At 45.8% G+C, this 16,145-nt stretch overlaps 1 protein-coding gene and 1 long non-coding RNA gene across 2 annotated transcripts in view; one reads left to right on the forward strand and one right to left on the reverse strand.

The window, feature by feature from the left end:
• LOC134139110 (uncharacterized) overlaps window positions 1-16,145 on the forward strand; it is a 50,943-nt gene that overhangs the window by 9,409 nt on the left and 25,389 nt on the right. The gene's annotated exons all lie outside the window — the stretch shown is intronic.
• On the reverse strand, window positions 939-8,250 carry LRRN4 (leucine rich repeat neuronal 4). Its single transcript, XM_062573423.1, has 4 exons — window positions 7,563-8,250; window positions 5,401-5,605; window positions 4,693-4,830; window positions 939-3,550 (listed from the first exon to the last, which is right to left on the reverse strand). Exons 1-4 carry the CDS (start codon window positions 8,248-8,250, stop codon window positions 2,191-2,193), a joined length of 2,391 nt encoding a protein of 796 aa, XP_062429407.1. The 3' UTR covers window positions 939-2,190.

The following is a 16,145-nucleotide window of genomic DNA, read 5'->3' on the forward strand; positions in this document are numbered from 1 at the left end:
TGATTATGAGTTGCAGTTTAGTAAAGAGTAGATAGAAGCATTCTCTCCAAATCTCGTTTTAGATGATGTCCTATCACTTTGGAATAGCTCATCGTTAAACTGGAATAATTTTCTTTCTTTCTAATTGCAGAATCATCTCTTGAGTTAATCTTCAAGAATATACATGCTTCACAAATCTCTTGTTTTGGTCCACTTTGTTTCTGCTTACAGCAATACCGGAGACCCCAGTCAAGGTCTTTTGGAGCTATGTTGAACAAACACAGGAGAGCATATGATCTCTGCCCCAGTAAGGAATAATACAAGTCAAAGACTGAAGGTTCCTGCTCACTTCAGACAAAGTTAAAATATCACTTGCGCCTATTTACTAGGCCTTCCAGAAAATGCAGGAAAAAAACAGGCCTGAAATAAATATGAAAAATTAAGTCCAAACAGAATAAGTTCTAAACTACAGAAAGTGAAAACAAAAGAGATTTTTAAAGCGAAAGATGATGCCATCCTGGTTTCAGCATTTGCAAATCACTTCTATTGTGAGTTTGATTCACGGGGTGCAGCCAAGCTCAGCAGCGCAGGATGGGCACAATAGGAATTTGCCATGAGAATCTGTCCAAAGATGATGTCATTCCCAGCCGTGGTGTAGGGAAAGGACAGTTGCATAAAAGGGCTGCAAGCCCTTAGCGGTGAGGATGGCTCACCCCATTTTAGACGTATTCAAAATGAAAACTGTCATGAGATCAAATAAAACAAATTTCCTGTAATAAGAATTATGCTTTACTTGAAGGCCCCAAAACAACAAGGTGTTCGAGTTCATTTCTCTGGTTAAGCACTGTAGATAGTAAAGTCAACACAAAGGTCAAGATATTTAATAAAGAGCCAGTCTGTAGGTCTTATTCTGTAGCTTTTATTTCCATTAATAGGAGGAACATAAAAAATACTGACAGAACAGAAACTCTTTTACACTGTACAGCACCCTTCGTTCTCGGAGATCTGGGGGGAATTTACATGTTGTATCTATACAGCAACAGAAACATGTAGTTCCTGGAACATAAACATATGGGACTCTGAACAGTGAGAGTAAAAGGGAAATATTTGGTTAGGACAAATGCCTCCTCTTACAAAAACAGCTCTGTGAGCTTTAATGGCAAGATCTCAAAACGGCTGAAAAACTTGGATTCTCAGCACCCGTTACAATTTTTGAGCAGAAATTACCACCCAAAAGTATGTTTGAAAAATCTCTGCATAAATGCATAAAACCCTCTGCTGCTAGTGGATGGGATTTGAATTTTTCAAGTCACTGCAACATATACATTAAACTGTATCATTATTTTGGTCTTTGCCTCTACATGAGGCCTGCTAAACCTACAGATGGAATTGAGAATCATCTCAGTTTAAAATCAATTGTGATGCAAATTCTAATGCGTTGGCTCCTCCTGTGGGCTGCTGTTGTATTTCAACTTCCTTTCTACCTGCTCACTGCCTGTCATTGGCTTTGTGGTAGCGCTTAGGAGCCTCAGTCGTGGAAGACACCACATGAAGCCACAACAAAGCAGTTATCCTTGCCTTGAGGATCCTGCAGTGTCTTGTTCTCCTTATTTGCATTTAATTTTGATGTTTCCTCCTCCTGATCTAAAGTTGGGCTGAACGCTTGTGATCACCAGTGTTATCTACTGCAGTTAGATGTGCACAGCACCTTGCACCCGAGTCCAACGATATCTTTCTTTTGCCCATTCCAGTAATACTGTCTCTTTGGATGATATCTTTATATAGACATTAGAAGAAATCAAACATCAACTTCACTCTTGTGAATAAAAGCAGTGTCTGTCTTGCTTAGATACGTGAGCCCTAGATTATGGTTATGCACAAACTGTATCCTAAGAGGTAATGGAGGCTGCAAGCTGGCAAGACAACATCTCACTGTATGAAACAGTACAGTAGTATATTGCTGGATGATTATAAAAGATAACTTTGGAAAGTTAGTGTTCAGGTTTGCTGCTACTTAGCACATGAACAAGAGCTTCTTTCTGTTCAGCTACCTTCAATTTTTTTTTCTTCTTTTGTGTTTCCTTCCCATAGAGACATGAGGGCTCTAAAGTTTGATGTTTCCTAGTTTTGCTGAAGAACACTTTGAGAGTCTCATGGAAGCACACCAGAGTGATAAAGACAGCTTTGAATGTATAGAGCAATCACCCAGAGCTAATTAGTTTGCAGTTTTAAGGGATAATCAAATGCTGGGTTCTTATAAGAGACTAGGTGTGTACCATAATGCTCACTGGGAGGCTTTTTACATGCCTTACACAGACATACAGACAATACAATAGTGGAAATGAGAAAGAGTCCACTTGCTGCAGACAGAGCAGCAAAGACAGACTTGTAGCTGGGCTTTGTTTTAAATCTGGTGCATGGATTACCTGAAATTTCCTGACTTGCTGTCTGACTTGATCCTGCTTTGTTTAAAGCATTCACGCAAATGTGGTAAGTGGTGTATGGTAATAGATTATACAGTGTGTACTGCCTTGCTGTAAAATAGATATTGTCCAGGACAATCTGCCTCTCTTCATTGCCTTGGGCATGAAGCATCAATTGGTAGGTATGAACAACTGAATTTGGGGCGCACCAGTGTATTTGCGCAGAGCTGTCTGTAACTTCGGACACATCTCTGAGTCTTGGTGGATCTGGAACCTCATCTTCTCTCGAAATGCCAGGACATAAACACTGGGATGCACTCTGAAGCTCACTGCATGGCTTTTGAAGGTGTCTGCAAGGATTGTAGTCACAGGAGGTGTACATTGGTTGCACTGGGGTTTCTGTCGTCTGATCATCATAGTCATAATCATCTACATAGTGTATCAGTGCTCTGGTGAAGACAGGATCCAACTGAGCATTGGTCTTTGTTGAGTTCAGCTGTGGTACATTTGTCTGTGCTGTACCTTCCTCAGTGCTGGTAGCAAAGGAGTGAATATAATGGTTGGTGGTATCTGGGTTTCCTGTTACTCTAGTAGAATAATCGCTAGTAGGCTGCTTAAAGAGTCCTTCCTGGGGAAACTCAGTGTTGCGTGTTGTGAACTCTTTCTGCTCTGTTTCACCTTTACTCATGAAGCTATAACCTGAGGACTGACTATAGAGCTCTCCGAGAAAACCTGGGGAGGTAGTTACTGACGTGAAGGAAGGAGGATTGCTCATGGTTTCGGAAACTGCCTCCTCCTCATTGGAGGGACTGTTGACCTTTGAGAGGATCTGCTCAGTTGGGTTTGCTGCAGTTGTGCCTGTTACATTCCTCTGAATTAGGAAGCTGCTGAAAGTGTGTTTGGGTAGTGAAGCAGAGCCTGTTGTTGATGCCACTACAGTAGTGGGAGCAGAGTCTGTTGTTGATGCCACGGTAGTGGCATCATAACTGGTGATGCTGAAAGCGATGTCTTCAGAAGGGGTTGTGTTTGAATCTGGCAGTGTGATGTTTCTTTCAGATTGGCATTTATCGTAGAGCTCTAGCAATGAAAAAGATGTTGAAGGGCTGTCCCAGTCTTCTCGAGATGTGTTGCAGAAAGTGTCTGATGCCCTGTAGAGAGGACAAGTTAGAATAGACAAGTCCTACAAGAGCATTTTGGACTCCTGTAAGGTTGCTTGGAATGGCATCGGGAACTTCCTGTCCAAAAGTAGTCTTTGCATTACAGAAAACATGAAACCTGGACCAAAGCTAGGTAGTACTGATGGTACTCCTGTGCTTGACAGATGACCTTCCGTAGCACTCTGATCTTAGCTGACGGGCTGTTTGTTTTTTGTAAGGTGCAGGAGTATCTTTTGCCTGAGAGGAAGCATCCTTTGGTACAAGGACTGTGAACTTTAGTAACAGTACTGGGGATTAAGGCAGCTTGTCTTAAAGGATCAGACTCTAATGCTACACTGAGAGGGGACTGCATAGAGAGAAGTTTAACAGGGTCCCCCAGATCCTTAAGCCCTGCTGGTTCAAGTGGCTGGAGCTCTGCTGACACTGTATATGCTTTCAAATGACTGAGTTTGTTCTTGACTCGGGCTTTACATGTTTTCAGGAGAATTTAAATGTTACGCCCATCCTGATGAGAGACAGTCTAATTTTAATAACCTGATTCCCTGCTCTTTCCGCTGTATCTGACATATCTTCTTGGTGGCCTTTCAAAAGGAAGAGAGATCATATACAAGCAAAGTATTTCTTTTAACTACATGCTTGTAATTAGTCTGCAGAAATATTGTAAAATGTAGGAAAAAAATGGTGAGAAATGGTACTATTTGAAGGGTTTTGCTGACTGCCTGTGCTGATCTAGCCTTTGGGAATGAGAGAGTAAGGAAGAAATTATTTGAAATGCTAAAGTGCTTGCAGTCTTCCAGTTCCTGCTTCCATGCTGGCCATGAAGGCCACCTAGCCCGCTGATGTCTTCACCTCTGAACTGAAAGGGAGAAAAAATAAACTATTCTCGCTTTAGGTAGAATCCATAGCTAATAATGCTTTTCAGTGTTCTACATGTGCCCATCACATTTGTCCATTTCAAGTATAATTTAGCCATGTTCCTAAGGGGGATCTTATTTTGCATTTCTACCTCTTGTGGAAGAGAAGACCAAATAAAGAATCTGAATAATCTGGAAGTGAATGTTTTGTCCCCAAACAGCTTGCAGCAGTAAGTTGTAACTGAAGAGTATTACTTACATCTCCTTTAACTCACTTACTTTTGCAGCACAACTTTCTTGGGCTTGGAGAGCAGCCAGGAGAGCTCGCAGTTGCATGACAGGGGATTTCCATGCAAATTGATGATGATGCTATCCGATGAACTGATATTCCAAGGACTAAAGGAACTCAGGTTACAGCTGCAAGATGACAAATACAGTAATTAGCCAGTGCCGGGCTAACTTCCAAGGGCTGGAGTGTGCTTAGTATCCCCATGTGTGTAAGACACAATGCAGTCTTCCCTGTTCCCTTGGAAATTAACACCACTGTGCTGCATTTTAAAGTCCAGGCTAATACCTGCATGCCTCTCTAATTTGCACAGTGCATGTTTAGCTGTGTGCTAAAGCATAACAAGGGCATAGTAAGAGGAGAACACCTTTAGGGACAGCAGCTGGGAAGGGAAAGGACCTAGCATTTGGCAAGGGGGTTCTATGAAAAATGGGCTCCTCTCAGCCACCTTTTATTCAGCCCCACTTTTATTTTATACAGTGTCCTTTTTCAACTTTTCTCTAGCTTTTTTCTCACACTGCTTCTAATGGTTTGACTTTCTCTATGCCAGTCATTCTCTTTATGTGAATTGCTTCTCTCATCAGCTACTATAGTCAAATGGCTAAAATAAGAGGGTCTCGCTTGCCTGCTCCCAGGCAGCATTTTGCTGTGAGGTAATGGCAGCTTTTCATGGGGGTGAACAAAAAAAGAAAACAACTCACTTCTGGAATGAGAGATGGCTCAGATGAGGAGCATTCTCAAACATCTCTGTCCTCACGAAACCCAGCGAGTGGGAGTCTTGACAGTTCAGCTCTTTGAGATGAGGCATGGACTTGAAAAAGTCAGCATCGAGGCTTTTTAATCGTGACATCTTTGTTAGGTGAAATGATCTGAGGCTGAGCAAGTCTCTGGTCCACTCTAGTTGAACTGAAGCATAAAAGAGTTTGTAAGTGTTCCATAAGTACAGCAGTGCTGTGGATTTCTGCCTAGAAATAAGTAGACTGAACTATATTGGTCCACTGACAAATATTACTGAGATACAGCCAAGTAGCACACGTAAGAATGGAGCCCTCTCCTTGCAAAGCATGCTGAATTTATTAGTGACTTAATGGGAACTGTGGCTAGGGAACTGTCAGAGTTTTAAATTTATAGAGATATAGAATATCTCTGTGGTCTCTTGCAGCTATTCTCTGTGGTAAAGAGATAGAACAAAATGCGCAGTATCAATACACCAGACTATAAATACCTGTGCAGTTGCATTCTTGTAATATTGCCTAAAGGCCTGGTCATGACATCTTAGAGAGGGGAGAAGAAAAGAAGGAAAGAAAAAGGGAAGATTAGTAAAGCTGATCGTAGATATCATAGAATGGTAAGGTTGGAAGGGACCTCTGGAGATCATCTAGTCCAACCCTGAGCATAGCCCATACGCGGAGTGAACCCACAACCTTGGCATTAGCAGCACCATGCTCTAACCAACTGAGCTAAACCTATATGGAAGAGCTTTCCTAAAACATGAGATCAAACAAATGAGGATTTCCCCACTCAGAGAAGAGGTGGATGAGGAGAGATTATAGAAGTCTACAAAGTTCTGAATGGTGGGAGAAAGACAGCTAATTTCCTATTTCTCGTAAGACAGGAAAAAAAGGATGAGGGATGTGAAACTATGAAGGAACAGCTTTACACAATAGCGCCTTTTCATGCCATAACTAAATTGTAGAACTCACTGTCACAACAGGGATTAGACAAATTCATGGGGGAAAATTACTGATACCTCTGCTAAGTGTGAGTTGAGGTGAACCCTCTAGCTTGGGAAGTCTCTAAGCTGCTGGTTACTGGAATCAAGGGACATATGGGAAAAATCCATCTATGCTTCATCTCTCTTCCTTGCACCCTCTCCATGAAGTGCCACTGTTAGGTCCTCTTGCAAAAAGGATGCTGCACAGGGGGGACCTCTGCTCCAACCCAGTGTGGTGGTTCTTGTGCCAGTGCCAAGAAATAACCATCAGTGAAACCTCATAGGACCCTTGGGAGACAAGAATCATTTTTATGAGTAAAACTCGTAAGAAATGTGACAAAGAAAATATGAGACACCTTTAGATAAGGTGTCCAGGAAGGGTTTTTGCATGGCTGAGATGGTGGTCTGGGAGGCAGGAGAATGGGCAGCAAGTCTTGGCTCTGTCTAAGGCTGAGAGCAAGGCATTCAGCATCTCTCTGTCTTAGCACCTCAGTTACAAATGGAGCAGAGACAAACAAAAGAAAGATTTGGCTGTAAATTGCTCAGGGCAGGGATTGTCTCACTGTATGGAAGTACTTGGCCTGTTGTGGTTGAGGAAGAAAAAAACCTCCCTGCGCTACTTCAGTACGATGGTATAAAGCAGAGTTTAACTCTGGGGATGGGCAAAGACAGATTTCAGCAATGTTTCTGAACGGATATTAATTCCCTCCTGTGTTTCCCAAAGCTAATCTCAAGGCTGACAGCTGGACGGCTATCAGTAGCAGACAGAGCGGTGAGGATGGAGATGGTGGCTGTGATGGGGTGAATATGCAGTCCTATTTTGGTGCTGCCGGCTCTCAGCCCTTCTCCCCTTGTGGAGGCTGGGCTATGTGAGGGTTTCTCCCCAGTGGTTACAAGACTTGCTGGAGAGGGTGTTGGACTCTCCGAGCAGCAGCGGATGTGGCTGCCACTGTCCCAGCTAGTGTTTGCTTGCAGCTTTCAGTGCAAGATCCACCCCTCCCCCCGGGATGAGGGAGTGAGGGGCACTAGCTGGGACAGCGGCAGGCATCCCAGAGCTCAGCCAGGATGAGAACCACTGTCCCGGCAAGGCATCTGCTCCCCGCAGCCTCACCAGGGCCTGTGTTTACAGCGGGAAATCTGGAGACTTACTTTTCTCAAGAAAGGTCCCACTCAGATCAAGCATGTTGATGGTGTTTTCAGGCCTGTTCCTGGTCTCATGGGGAGATGTGCTGATGGCAAAAGCAGACTCACTAATTCCTTTGCTGTCATCCTGCCCAAGAAGAGTTGCTGAGAGGTTCAGGAACTGCAGCCGAGGGTAACAGGAAAAAGCCAGTGGCTGAATTTCAATCAGTGGATTTCCAGCCAGGGACAACCATCTCAAGTTAGGCAGGGAAGAGGTGTGGCATGACGGCACAGATGACAGCTTATTAAAGCTTAAGTCCAGGGAATGGAGACTGCCAAGGATTTCTGATCCCCATCTAACTGCTTGGAGATGGTTCTGTCTTAGTAAGAGGGTGCGCAGCTGTGGGAGGTTTGCTATCTCTGTGCTGTTCACTTCTTTTAAGAGGTTGTTGCTGAGATCCAAGGTCTCCAGGACCTCTGGCAGACAGGCAGGGAAAGCTGTCAGGCTGCTGTTGGTCAGCTGCAGGGTGATCCAGGTGTTGTTCTTCCGATCCTCGCAGGACATGCCTGTGAGGTTAACGTTCTCCCAAGAGTCTTCCTGAGCCAGCTGGAAAACAGTGGTGATGTCCCTGGATGCTACAGTTTCTGCTCTGCTCACTGGGCCTGATGCTATGTTCCCCACCAGCAGAGAAAGGATGAGGAAGAGCAGAAACATCGTGCTGCTGCAAAGCAGCTCCCAGTTAACTTGCAAGATCTGTTTGGTTTTTGTTTCAGGGAGAGAAAAACAAAACATCAGCATTAAGAGCTAAATTAAAATCCCTCCAGGCAGCTACAAGCTATTTAAAAGTAAAACATTTATAAGTGCTTTCCTGTTATATCTAGACAACAGAAGTGATAATGTAGTTCAGCCTAAGTAAACATGAGCTCTTTGGGACAGAAGTATCGTTTGATCCTATTTTAAGTGTATACATGAGTTTTGATCCAGCAAGCAACCAAGTTACGTCACATGCCTGGTGTGTACCCCCAGTTCCAGTCTGGCAATGAGCACTGCATCTCCCAGAACAGAAGCAGCACAGGAGGTGGGCTCTTCGTCTTGCTGCTCGCGCTGCCTCTGTACTGCCCAGCGGTATGAGGCAGTATCAGTGCTACTCCGGGATACAACTACCAGCTGGTACTAGACAAACTGCAGAAGAAGGATAATATTATTCGGAAACCACTGCTCTCACTGCAATATTATAGGATTTTGTGTTTATACATGATTGGATATTTGCTCTGTACAAGGCTGCTCTGCTGCACAATGTCCAGTTTGTCCGTCTCACTAAGATGAGTTGTCTAATGGGGCAGGCAAGAGGGCTAAGGTCAGGTGTGATCAGGGCAAGGAGTTTTTTTTCTGTGAGGCTGACTGTATAATGCAAATGTTTGGATTTAGAGGTAGGGGAAGATTGTCAAACACGAAACTAAAGGATGTAGGAGCCCAAATTTGGCTGAGTTGCAGTGGGGCTGGCAGGTAAAAGTGCTTTTCTTCTATTAGGAAGGGCTTTCCTTCCCCCCCTAGCCTAAGTCAGCCGTGCAACAAAAGCCCTGGGGCACGTCTGGGCTCTGCCGGTACAGCTCTGCCCAGTTCTGACTGACAGCCACGATGGCAAGTAGCTGTATGGGATGTGCGGGCAAAGTTGCTTCCTTGCATCTCTTAGCCCCTAAGGCTCCTCTGAGGTTCCCCCTCTTCTTCTGCTCTTGACTCACTCTCAGGTCCCCTGGAGCCTGCCCTGGAGCCTAGTGGTAGCAAGGTTAGGACCTTGCTGCAGGCAGGTGCCTCAAATGTGATGATCACTTAAATTCCGGGGGAAACAGGGTATTTAAAATACAGCTTCTGAACCACATTTCACTCAAAGTGGTCAGAAATTGAGACTATGCTCCTGGATCGGGGCCAAAGGCCTAGTACCAAGAAGTGGGTTACTCAGTGTTACAATTCCTTATCTGCACCTTCCTCCTCCCATCCCAGCTTTGTCCTTCCAAACATTGTAGCCCCCAAAATGCTTGTCCTGGATCCTCTGTGAGATGCGCAGTGAGGCTTAGTTGTTATTTACCCTCTGTGCCACTTCCTCCAAAACTGGCCTTTGCCATTCCCTGTGCAGACCGAGGAAGACATTTATCCCTTACCTTCTCTAGAAGGTAGGGTCCCTTTGGCCAGGGCCTGGAGAATTTCGTGCCCTCTGTAGGAGGGTGCGATGGTGAGCACACACTGCAATGGGATGTCTTGCTACAGCTCCTTCTCTCTTTGCTTAAAGCAATTTCAGGGGTAGCTCCAGCCCTCTCTTATGTACCCAGCCTTCCTCTGTCTCTTCCCTTCTGATCTATGCATGCGAGGTCTCATTCTACGTAGTGGTGAGAGCCCTCAGTTTTCTTCTTGTAGTTGTCAGGAGAAATGGAGGACCTTTGCACCTTGGAGGAGTTGCTCAGCTCCTTGCAAGACCTGGCTCTTAATTTAATGTTTCCACTCATTTGAAGAGAGACAAGAACGGTAATTTTTTCCTTACGAGGGCTAGTCACAGCAGACTTTTCTGGGGGGATAAGCTGTAACCGCTCCTTTCCACAACACATCCAGAGTCAAACAAGTGCCTCTTTTCCTGCTGTGCTGTCCGACTGATGTTCAGGTGGACAGCGTGGCCTTGTCCACTGCTTCCTTTTTGCATTCTGCTTTTTATAAGGGGCATGAACTGTCTCAATCTGCAGTTCAGTTGCCTGTATGATCCTGTGCTCCACAGCAGATGGAGTGTCTCCATCTTTAACAGACCTATCCTTGAAACATCCCTGAGAGACAGAGCTTTTATATTTATATTGTATTATTATATTATATTTAAAACACATTGCTCAAAAAGCAAGAAGAAACTTACAGCTAGGTTTTAAAAATACTGGAGTGACAAAAGATACAAATAAGTATTTTTGAAAAATCCATGAGACCCTTAAGCACCAGAGAAAAGTATATGTGTTTCTCTGGGATTTTTGGAAACGTAGGCACCTGAAGGCCCATTAAAAAAAAAAAAAAAAGGTACTAAATGATTTCTCCAAGGCTGTGCAGGTAATCTGTGCAGGAGGAGGAATGATCTCAAGTGTCTGAAGACCTAAGTTAGTGTTTTCACTAACTGACTGAGCCTAACTGCTCTCAAGGCATCATAATGATCTTTCCTCATCCAAAAATATGTATCAGAGTGTGTGTGTGTGTCGGGGGGGAATTGGAGCTCCATGCTGCATAAAATGCCTCAGACTTGTTATTCATCGTATTCAGCTCTTCATGCTGTTCCATACTACTTGTTTTTCCCTGAATGGTGCCAGCTGTTGCCTAGATCATCACCTGCTGCTCCCATCCCTGCTCTGAGGCAGGGACCAGCAGAGCCGTGTGTTTTGGTTGCGTGTGTCCTTCTCATGAAAAGGAGCCATGCAAGGGCCGGGCGGCCCCAGGGCCCGGCAGCCCCTGGAGCTGCTGGAGTCCCCCTACACGGCAACGGCACGTGGCCGTGAGAAGAGGGGAGGAGCGGGACTGCTGGAAGCTGGTCTTAGATTCAGTCCTAGTCCCTTGCTCTAAACCGCGTCCGCTTGCACATACCTGTCTGGGAGCGCCGACGCCTCGTGCCTCCGCTCTGAGCAGCTCCGACGGGCTGCCCTTGGTTTTATGTGCTCCGGTGACTCAGCCGAGGCGTGCAAAACGTCTCCATTTGGTTCCCGGCTTTCTCGGCTGGCGGCTCTGCCCACAAGCAGAGGCGAGGTTTGTTCAAGGCCTGCTCCCCCGCGCGTAGCTTCCCCCTGCCTGGAGGGGGGTGGCTCCAGCCAGCTTTCTGCGCTCCCGCAGCCCCGACAGCAACGGCGGCGGCGAGGCTGGGAGGGCTCGTGCTTCCCAACGCCCACTCCACAGGCAGGGCTGCTCCCCTCTCCTCATTGAAGGAGAGGAGGGAAAGGGAAGGGATCAGCGTCTCTCACCCCGACTCTTGAGGGGGGAGGCAGGGGAGAGGAGATACTAATTTCTTCCCTGACAGGTCACGAGGGTGTAGAGCTAAGGCTCTGTCTGCTGACATGGGCTTTGATAACTCTCTAGACGCCAATAAAAGGTTGGCTTCAAGTGTTTACGTTTCTCTGTAATAGTTTTGTGCTTGGGAGTAAGTGCTGGAAATGCTCACCCAGGACTTTTAGCAGGAACAGTCCCTCTAAGGAGGCCCTCAGGGAATAGCAGAAGCAAAGCTCTCACCGGCCACTCCTGCAGAGAGGAGTTTGCTCAGCTGATCATGTGTCACAGCATGTCTGATGGGCTTCAGCGGCCTCTCCTGCTCCCCCAGGAGTGTCTGTGCGTGCGATCTGTTCTCAGCTCTGCTTCTGCCATCCTGCGCGGCTTGGAGCAATTCCCTGCCTGCTCCTTCTCTCATCTTTTGTTGGCTGCATAAGACTGACGAGGTGAAACGCTTCCCACCAAGGGAGCTCCAGGCGTTAACTGCGATTCAAGTAGTAACTAGGTAGGTAAAAAGCTGAGAGCAAAACCCAGAAGTGGAAAAGTACGACTTTACGGAGACTGCTCCGAAGGAGAAACAACAGCATGGATGTTCAGTCACTGCTCCAAGCCAACTGATTACTAAAGTTGCCGAGGAGAACATTGGTCAGTGCTTTTTTTGTTTGTCGGAACAAAACAGATCTATGACACGAAGGCGAAAAAGACCTGTACACCACGGCGATAAAGGTCTTGCTTTCCCCAGCCCTTGAGACTACATGCACACTGACCTTATCTATTGACCGTGTCATTCGTTATCTGTGTGGAGAAGGAGCCTTGAAAAACACCAGAACACCCACAGAACAAGATACGGTCTTTCAGTAGGACTCTCTGGAGCCATCGCGGTTGCCTCTGAGGTTGGCCGAGAGGTACGTGTTGTTCCCTTGTGGAATGGCTCTCAGGCAAGACAAATAGTTTCCTAAATGAGGGCCTAATCCTGCAGATTAACCCTGGCGGAACGGCTCCCAGGGCTGCGCTTGGGGAAGCGTGCCGGCTGGCCGTAGGTTTACTGCCAGGAAGCCTCGGAGCGCTGCACGCTGAATGCTGAGTTCACCGCTCAAATCCGAGCAGATTAGAAAATTCTGAAGAATTTGCTGCAAGCGTGGATGGAAGGAACGTTTAGCCCAAGCCCCGCTGGTGGAAACCCTGCCTTCCCTTCACCTTTGCAATCCTCTTAGCTGCAAATCCCTTTCAGGAAGGTTGCCTTGGGCTGTTAAGTACCCGTGTTGTGTTTGCAATTCCTAGCTCGGTATTTACACACAGTGAATTTTTAATGAGAAAATGGGTTGGTTATTTATCATCTTTAAGCTCTTAAAAAACCGCTCTGTGAAGCCCTGTGAGCCAAATTCTGCCTCACACTTAATGTGTTCTGCTGTACTGAATTCCTTATGGAGGTTTAGACAAACAGTCCCATAAGACTGGAAAAGTAGTCTGGCAGTGAGCAACTGGCCCCTTCATTTTAATGGAGGTGGAAGTGAGGTGGAAGTGAGGAGCCTTTTCTCAGAGGGGCTTGATTCCGAAGGAAATAGAGCATGCCTTACAAGAGGTAGAGCACTCTTGGAAAGTGGGGTTCTGTTATATTTATTTTCTACCTTTTTCTGCATTTTGAGGCAGGCATTGTATTTTCCTAGACTGTGGTATGGCCCTTTACCTAGCTGCAAACTCCAATCATTTGGAATGTTACCATGATGGTACCTCTTCAATAGCAGATTCACTGTGATACTGGTGAAGGTTTCCCAGAGCAGGCACCAGCTCCCTCCCACCGTTTTTTTTTTTTTTTTTTTTTTTTTGAAATCACATAAGGATCCAGTAGGAGCAGGCAGCACATTCCCCTCTGCCTGTCAGTCTGGCTTGTTCTCATGTCGCTGTGTTTGTTCAAATTATTACTCTCCTTTTTCTACTTCTTGAAGGGTTTCGGTGGTAACCTGCAGGAAGATTTAGTAAAGGCAGGTGTTTTTGTCAGTCTTTTTCTGCATGGGTGATATATGTAGTACCAAGAGCTAAACCAGACGCTGCCTTCCCAGGGCTGATTCAGCGCTGCACAAAACCCCTTTTACTGCAGGAGCAGGAATGCTAGGGATGAGCCCTGCATTCCTTAATGACACCAAGATAAGCAGAAATATGGGGCGAGCAGAAGGCGAGGATGGTACCAGGCTGTAAAGTACAAGAGATGAATGTTTCTCATTGGCTGTGATCCATGTCCTAGATTTTCCAAGTGATGGTTAAGAAGGAAAATATCCTGAGAAATGCAGAGAATAGCTTTAAAGCAAATGAAAGAAAAAAGTATTTACACGTCACTCCATGGAGCAAGCATGAGCAAGACATTTTTCTACAGTGAACAGGGAGGCAAGGGGAGAGAACGCAGGAACAGGATTATTTAGCCTGAGGTTTCAGAAAACCATGGGGTGTGTGTGTTGTCTGCTGTAGCAATGCATTGTGAACAAGCAGTGAAATCCCCCATGGAATTTTTTGGGAGTAGGAGCAGATGGCAGCCCTCTGACACTCGAAACATTTTACCCTGACCTGATTCTGGGTTAATTAAGCACAGAATACAAAATACAGTGCCAAGGTAGTAGTTTCTTAAAGATTTTTTTTCCGTCTAAACTACATTCGTGTCTAGGATTTTGTCTCAGCTTTTCAAAAATGCCTCTCTTCCCTTAGGAGACTCTCTCATTTCAGGGCAGATGCCCTACCTTCACTCGCTCTTTTAAGTCTCTGTCCCATATCTGGCACTGTGCAAATAGTAACTCAATTACTAAAGACTACTTATTCATAAATCTGGAAGTATGAACAAGCAGGAGCCAAGTTTGATCAGGTTATTACAGGAATAAAGGAGGGTGTGGTATCCCATGCACGTAGAGGGGAAGGACTGGAGTCTGGCCAGGATGTGCTCAGTGGCATGCAGTGGGATGAAGGATTACTGGATGCTGGAGCTGGCCCGAAGCAGGGCCAGTGCAGATGCACAAGCCGGCCGGGACAGAGCTGCTCCCAGGAGCTGCCACTATCCAGCAGTTGCTGTAGCAGTCTGGAATTATAGGGGTTCAGCAGCACCTTGGCTTGCACCTTCCCCCTTTCAACTTCTCCGTGGGCTGCTTGGACAAGAAACAGTGCTAAGGTCACTGCCCCCATGGCCAGTAAAGCTGTGGAAAACATCAAACAAACCAGCATGCTCCCAGGGCCCTTAAATTGCTGGGACTGGCCGTGCAAGATGACTTCTTTGTTGCACTGATCCTAGCCCAGAGGGTTTGATGTCTTGAAAGTAGCTCTCAGATGAGGGCTGAGACTGCTGAATCACTTTGCTTTTGATGAAAGTGTGACCTCATGCAGCATCAGAGCTGGGTGGGTAAAAAAAAAAAAAAAAAGAGATGCCTTTCCTAAGTGCTCCCTACCTCTCCTGAAAGCCTTGCAAGGTCAGTGGAGCAAGGGAAAAATAGCTGATGAGCTAAAGAAACATAGAGACAGGACAGTGCACCAAGAGCAGCAAGGGATCATTCCATTAAAGGTAAGATGGCAAAAGTTAGCCTTTACATGCCAGTAGGTTTCTGGATGAGTTGGCAGAGGTCCTCCTTCCACAGTAGCAGGAAACCTTTACTTGAAATGCAGTGACACATTAGAATGAGATGGAGGGAGGGCCAGGAAAGAAAACTGAACGTTTTTGTGGTTTTTCTGGAATCCTAGGCCAGATAACCTTGACTCAAGTAGGTGTGTTTGCTTAGCAGTAAAATGAGAGGCATACTGTGCTCATGAGATGCACATTCAAAGTTCCCATGTCTCTACATTCTTGTATTCAGATCATTTGGACACTAAGTGGCAACTACAGCTCTTCCCTGCAACAGTTTTGTGATGAGCCCCGCACTGCAAATGGCAAGCAGGAGACTGTGCTTCGAGGTGAACAATTCAAGGTAGCCTGTAGTTCCCAAATGAGGGGCCCTAACACAGGCAGGGCCACAGTCTGGACTGGAATTCATTAGCAGAAGTGGAGGCCGAGTCTGGAAGAGGGGCTCTCTGTGGAGGAAGACCTCTTGGAGCCAACTAAGATTGGCCTTCAGCTCTCCCACAACATCCTTAGGCAGATTTTAAACATTGTGAGTGTCTTTGGACTATTTGTTACAGGTGGTACTCATGCCCTGAGGAAAGTACTTGGCCTGTAGCAAGCAAGTGAGAAGAGGGCAAGTCCTTCACTGAAGAAAACAGGATGCTTCCTCTGTCCGTATGTAAAAAGTACCAGGGAGAGGGAAGTATAATGCACTAGTAAGCAGGTTATATCTGCCGTTCCTTTTGCAATTCATTTACAAAATAAAAAGCTGAAGTTTATTTAATTTGGCACAAATTGGGAGTAATTCCACTGCAGCCTACTGACAGGCACTGGAGTAACAGCAGAGGACATGACAGAAGGATCAGGCCTATCCAGTCCAACTGACATCTGGGAATTATGCAGTGGTATCTACAACGTCTCTTGGCAATGTGACAACACCTGCCCTTTTTATTTGCTTAGATATATGGGCTCAGTTTTGGTTTATCCAGCAGCTTAATGAATCCTCCCAACTTAGTTCCCTCCTGCACTTTCCTGATCCCTG

Source organism: Rhea pennata, chromosome 3 (genome assembly GCF_028389875.1).
Source record: "Rhea pennata isolate bPtePen1 chromosome 3, bPtePen1.pri, whole genome shotgun sequence".
Classification (NCBI taxonomy): domain Eukaryota; kingdom Metazoa; phylum Chordata; class Aves; order Rheiformes; family Rheidae; genus Rhea; species Rhea pennata.

Coding starts and splice junctions, on each gene's coding strand:
- LRRN4 (XM_062573423.1), bottom strand. CDS start 8,250: ATGTTTCTGCTCTTCCTCATCCTTTCTCTGCTGGTGGGGAACATAGCA. Junction 5,606..7,562: donor TGGGACCTTTCTTGAGAAAA/GTAAGTCTCCAG, acceptor TTTATGCTTCAG/TTCAACTAGAGTGGACCAGA. Junction 4,831..5,400: donor AGCCATCTCTCATTCCAGAA/GTGAGTTGTTTT, acceptor GTCATCTTGCAG/CTGTAACCTGAGTTCCTTTA.